Here is a 6,458-nt window from a genome sequence, read left to right on the forward strand (position 1 = left end):
GTTTCTTTTATTAAATTTAAGGGATGAGTGGAGGGCCATTATCCAGGATCAAATTGAAGGTAATGCCATGAGTGAAACTAAAGGGTCAAATGTCTGTTAGAATGAAACAGAGAGTGGCAGGCGAACAAGGGCAGATTGTGGCCATGAGGAAACAAAGGAAAATAGATGACCAGGTGCTTAGGCCCCATGTATATAAGCTGTCACTGAAGAGCTATGCAGGCAGATCTGTGGGTTGTAAAGGCACTGATTTGGGAGAGACGTATTCAGAGCCAGTAGCTGTCAATTTTGTAATATTTTATCGTAACTTGATTCTCGCCTCAGTCTGCAGGGAGGCCTCTGTGGGAGATATCGTGTTTCTAGTGGACACCAGCATCAACCCTCAGTATACCCAGATCATGCGGAACTTCTTGTACATCATGGTGAACGGCTTCACCGTCAGCAGAGAGACCATCCGCGTGGGGCTAGCCCAGTACAGCGATGAGCCCCATTCCGAGTTCCAGCTTTCCACCTACCGCCACAAAGGCCATGTGTTGGCCCACATTCGGAGGTTCCAATTTAAACCTGGGGACACTGGGGGCAGCAAGATGGGCCTGGCCCTGCAATTCCTTCTAGATCATCACTTCCAGGAAACAGCGGGGAGCCGGGCAAGCCAGGGTGTGCCTCAGGTCGCCATGGTGATCAGCAGCAGCCCAGCTGAGGACAGTGTGCAGGAACCTGCTGAGGCATTTAGGAGGGCGGGCATCCTGCTTTATGCAGTTGGCATCAGAGATGCATCGTTGGCGGAGCTCAGGAAGATTGCGAGCCGTCCTGTGGAGAAGTTTGTCTCCTTTGTTTCCAACTTCTCTCGCCTGGGCATTCATGCCCAGAAGCTGCGGCAGGAACTCTGTAAAACTTTGGTAAAAGCAACTCAAACCGTTGACCACGTCTCTCCAGGTACCAAGTTGTTTCCCTTCTTATTTCTGATCTAGAAGTCACAGAACTCAAAGCTTTATCTCTTATTCCTCCCTCCCTCTGTCCTTATTTTCCATATGTTTGCATGGTTGATTTTAATATTAAAATTTCTCTAAACCATCTGTACTCTATGCTCCTCTCCAATCACTGGCCAAAAATGTATCAATTCTTTTCATAAATCTTGTGGGCCTTATGCTGGTTCTATATACGAATGTAGTAGAAGTCCATTTTTAAAGGAAGAAATATTTGTTCCTAGAATTATTATTATTCCTAGATTAGCTTACCCATGTTGCCAGGATGGGGGACAGAAGAGAGGAGAGGGTCAGTAGATCCCCCAGGAGGTTGGCTTATTTTACTGCCAGTGTGTTGGTGTAATGTACTGGTTTAGAGTAAGAATTTAGGGAAAAGAAAGATCTGGGTTCAAATCCCAGTTCTCCACTTTCTAACTGTGTCATCTTTAACATGTTACTGTATTTCTATGAAACTACATTTTCTTTCTAGAATGATAGTACCTACCTCAGAGAGAGCTGTTGAATGCATTAAAAGAAATTATGCAAGTGAAGCGCTTATCACAGTACTTAACCCATTAGAGGTACCCATATGCATTATGGTCATTACCTGTGATGATATACCTGTCATCAGCTTAGTAATTCTGCTATTGGTGATGGGGCATAAACCTGGGAAAATTCTTTATGAATTAAATACTAACCTCTATACGAAAGTACAGAACTCTGAGCAGAGAAAGAGAAGATCGCTTGTATGCTCATCAAAACCCACAAGAAGATAGAGCCTTCATTACTTATTCATTATTTTGCTATTTCTACATAGGGTAGGTGAATTGGAAGAACTGCTAAAACTTTTGAGCCATTTGATGCAGCAGGTGTGTGGTGGTAGTATTGAATTTGTACAGCCAAATTATATATCTTGCTTTTATATAGCACTTCAAGGTTTACAAAGAGGTTTTATATACATAGTAATAGTAACTATGGTTTGATTGGTGCTATATAGTTTCCAAAACTTGTTTGCATTGCCCATCTGACTGATAGATACTTATACTGCTTTTTTTGCTTAGGTACTTAGGGCAATTAGTATTTGTTTTTACACAGATACATAAAACAATCAGTATTATTATTTGCATTTATCATGTGAGGAAACAGGCCAAAGGTAACATAACTGGATGACAAAGCTAGGACTTGATCTCAAGTCTTTTAGAGTAGATCCATTCGAATAGAAAGGTCTTAGATTGTGTTCCTTAGGAGCAGAGCCTGAAACAAGGATTTGGATACAATTTATCTATTACAGAAGAGCTTCCAAAGGAGGTTGGTTAGGATATAGGGGATGTAGGACAGAGAAATGGAGGAAAGGGCAAAAGTTCCACAGAATATAGTTTTAGTTTGATCCTACAGGAGAACTCCTGATTTTCTCGATCCAAGGCAAGGAGACAGGCTTTCATATATGGTAGGCAAAGCAGCTCCAGCACCTGAAGAGAAGTCCTCCAAAGAGCATCGTACAGAAATAGTAAAAAGGAATCCCAAAGGATCTGGGCAGAGCACTGACATTATCTGCTATAGTAGATCATCTTATTTTGTCCTCAAAACAGTTTTATCCTCAAAACAACCCTGTGAGATTGTGAGGGCTAGTATAAACATTTCAGTGCTGCAGAGGGAGGAGTGAGTCTCAAAGAGGTGAGTGATAAATCGATCACAGGACTACTACGTGGCAGAGCTACAATGAGATGTATCGTAGGACATGGGATGCATTCCAGCCTTCTGATCTGTTGGTGCCAGCACGCTCCTAGAGATGAAATTTATTCTCCCTGGAAAAAGGGCAGCCCCTTTCCCAGCATGCTACTACATTTATATGAGGTTTTTTTTTCTCTGAAAGTTAAGGGATTGTCCATATGCATTTCAAGATTGGAGGTATCAGTAGAGTAGGACAGAAGTCTCAGAAGATGACAGAGTAGAGAGAAGGAAAGGCACAGGGTTTGTTGTTCATTTCTCTGAGCACGCTGTTATTTGGGTTGTCTGAGGACCCCTGAGTATGGGTTCTCTGGCATGGCTCTCCCCTTCTGTAGACCATTCAGCTCCACTGGTTCTAAGGATTTTGAGTGAAGGTCCACAGACCCTATCCCTTTTGCCCTCTCTTGTACAGCTTGCAGAGAAACCATCCTGGCAGATATTGTCTTTCTGGTAGACAGCTCAACCAGCATTGGACCCCAGAATTTCCAGAAAGTGAAGAACTTCCTTCGTTCTGTTGTCTTGGGGCTTGACATCAGCAGTGACCAGGTCCGAGTGGGTCTCGCTCAGTATAATGACAACATCTACCCAGCCTTTCAGCTGAACCAGCACCCTCTGAAGAGTGTGGTCCTGGAGCAGATCCAGAACCTTCCCTACCGTACAGGAGGCACGAACACAGGGAGCGCCCTGGAGTTTATCAGGACCAACTACTTGACTGAGGCAGCTGGCAGCCGGGCCAAAGACAGGGTTCCTCAGATAGTTATCCTGGTGACAGACGGAGAGTCAAATGATGAAGTCCAAGAGGCAGCTGACAGGTTGAAAGAAGATGGAATTGTTGTGTACGTGGTCGGGATCAATGTCCAGGATGTCCAGGAGTTGCAAAAAGTGGCCAGCGAGCCATTTGAGAAATATCTCTTCAACATTGAAAACTTCAACATCCTGCAGGATGTCTCAGGAGGCATTCTTCAGACACTGTGCTCAGCAGTGGAGGGTAAGAGGGAAGGTAAGAAGCTGTGTCAAAACGCACCATTCCAACCGGGGTGCCTAATTACAATATGAGCCAGGGTATACTGAGTGTAGTGGAAAGTAGGAGAAGAAGCTGCCTGGCATCCCTGGAGAACATGGGGAGACTTCTGAGATGAAGGAACATCTGAGCTGGGGGTTGAAGGAGGCATGAAGGTCTCATGCATCCTATCGTGTTGGTAAGAGGAAATGGCATGGGTGTTGGAGTCCAGAAAACCTGTTGTTTTTGTTTGTTTGTTTGTTTTCAATTCTGCCTTTGCTACTTGCTAGTTCTGTGAGCATGGACAAGCAGCTTCACCTCTTTACTTCAGTTTTCTGGTCTGCACAATGAAGATAATAATACTTGCCAGCAGGGTGGTTTTGTGAGGATTAAATCAGATAAAGTATATAAAAATCTCTAGCACAGAGTAATTGCTCAGTGTATGTTAACTTCCCTTGTTTCCTCCATTGTTTGAAGAAGAATAATTAAAAGGCACTTTAGTCTAATGAAGCAGACAGCAAAGGCAGCAGGGTATAACAGGGAGAGAGCCTTGTGGGGGAGGAAGTGGATCTACAATACATACAGTGTTATATAAATAGAGTGCCTCTGCCACACACAACCATTCCTGTATTCAATTTTCATGAGACCTTGATTTGCTTTTGCTTTGTCTTCTGTGCCTTTTCCTCCCCTGCCCCCCTCAATTCCAGGATCCATCCCGGCCTCTGCAGATGTGGTCTTTCTTGCTGACACCTCACAGAACACATCACGGGCCACTTTCCAGTGGATGCGGAATTTCATCTCCAGAGCGGTTGGCATGCTGGATGTTGGCAGGGATAAGTACCAGATCGGGCTGGCTCAGTATGGTGGTCAAGGTCACACTGAATTTTTGCTCAATACCTATCAGACCCAGGATGAGATGATTGTTCACATCCATGAACACTTTGTGTTACGGGGTGGCTCCAGGAGAACAGGCAAAGCTCTGCGATACCTTCATCAGACCTTCTTCCAGGAGGCAGCGGGAAGCCGGTTTCTCCAGGGCATCCCCCAGTATGCAGTGGTCATTACCTCAGGCAAATCTGAGGATGAGGTCTCGGATGCTGCACAGACATTGAGGGAGAGAGGCGTCAAAGTCATGACTGTGGGTGTCCAGGACTTTGACAGAAGAGAACTGGAGAGGATGGCATCCCCACCTCTTATATATGAGATACAAGGATACGATGGAGTCAGACAGATGATGCAAGATGTGAACGTGGTGATCCAAGGGATTGGGAATCCCGAGTTCAGGACTGAGCCTGAGAAGGAGGCTGTTGTAGGTAAGGTTTGGCTCCCAGGTGTGTGAGCCACTGGGAAGTCTTAGCATAACAGAAAAGTCTGAGGAAAGAGCAGAGAAGGGGGCATTCTGGATTCCTTAATACTAGGACACTAGCACCATGGACTGGGAAGAGGAGGAGGCATGGAGCTGCCTCAGGCACACACCTTGTATTAGTTACCGTATTTGCCGGTGTATAAAACGACTCGGCGTATAAGACGACCCCCTAACACATTTCCACTCAAAATACAGTTTGTTATATGGTCGGCTATGTGCGATTTTGCGAGTGTGGTAAAATCGCATAACAGCAAAATCGCATAACAGCCGAGCATACACCCAGCAGCGCTGCTGATGCCTGAACGGTATGTNTTATTGTTTTTATACTGGCAATTTGTACATCTTAATCCCTCCCCCTTTTTTCACCCATCCCCCTACTTCCTCCCCCCACCCCCCCACTCATCTGGCAACCATCAATCTGTTCTCTGTGTCTAAGTTTGTTTCTGTTTTGTTTGTTTATTTTGTTTATTAGATTCCACATATAAGTGAAATTATACAATATTTCTCTTTGTCTGGCTTCTTTCACTTAGCATAATACCGTATAGGTCTATCCATGTTGTTGCAAATGGCAAGATTTCATTCTTTTTATGGTTGAATAATATTTTTATATATCTATATATCTATATATCTCACCTCTTCTTTATCCATTTGTCTTATCGATGGACCTTAGGTTGCTTCTATATTAGCTATTGCAAATAATGCTGCAATGAACATAGGAGTGCATATTTCTTTTTGAATTACTATTTTAGATTTCTTTGGATAAATATCCAGAAGTGGAATTGCTGGGTCATTAGATAGTCTATTTTTGATTTTTTGAGGAACCTCCATATTGTTTTCCATAGTGACTGCACCAATTTACATTCCCACCAACAATGCACGAGGGTTCCCTTTTTTTTTACATCCTCACCAACACTTGTTATTGATTTATTGATGATAGCCATTCTGACAGGTATGAGGCGATACCTCATTGTAGTTTTGCTTTGCATTTCTCTGATGATTTAGTGACATTGAGCAACTTTTCATATGTCTATTGGCCGTGTACATGTCCTCTTTGGAGAAATGTCTGTTCAGTCCTCTGCCCATTTTTTAATGGGATTGGTTTTTTTGGTTTTTTTTTTTTTTTTGGTGTTAAGTTATATGAGTTCCTAATAGATTTTGGCTATTAACTCCTTGTCAGATGTATCATTGCCGAATATCTTCTCCCATTCAGTAGGTTGTCTTTTCATTTTGTTGATGGTTTCCTTTTCTGTGTAAAAACTCTTTAGGTGATATAGTCCCACGAGTTTACCTTTTCTTTCATTTTCCCTGTTTCTTTTATTAAATTTAAGGGATGAGTGGAGGGCCATTATCCAGGATCAAATTGAAGGTAATGCCATGAGTGAAACTAAAGGGTCAAATGTCT

General features: G+C 43.3%; 1 protein-coding gene across 1 annotated transcript in view; it reads left to right on the forward strand.

The window, feature by feature from the left end:
* The first annotated feature begins 101 nt into the window (after positions 1–101).
* Positions 102–6,458, forward strand: part of LOC109395820 (collagen alpha-4(VI) chain-like) — a 100,937-nt gene continuing 94,580 nt past the window's right edge. Inside the window, exons 1-3 of the mRNA XM_019667146.1 lie at positions 102–933; positions 3,103–3,690; positions 4,398–5,003. Coding sequence (XP_019522691.1) covers positions 102–933; positions 3,103–3,690; positions 4,398–5,003 — 2,026 coding nt within the window. The remainder of the gene's footprint in view (positions 934–3,102; positions 3,691–4,397; positions 5,004–6,458) is intronic.

The sequence above is a fragment of the Hipposideros armiger genome, unplaced genomic scaffold, assembly GCF_001890085.2.
Source record: "Hipposideros armiger isolate ML-2016 unplaced genomic scaffold, ASM189008v1 scaffold_486, whole genome shotgun sequence".
Classification (NCBI taxonomy): domain Eukaryota; kingdom Metazoa; phylum Chordata; class Mammalia; order Chiroptera; family Hipposideridae; genus Hipposideros; species Hipposideros armiger.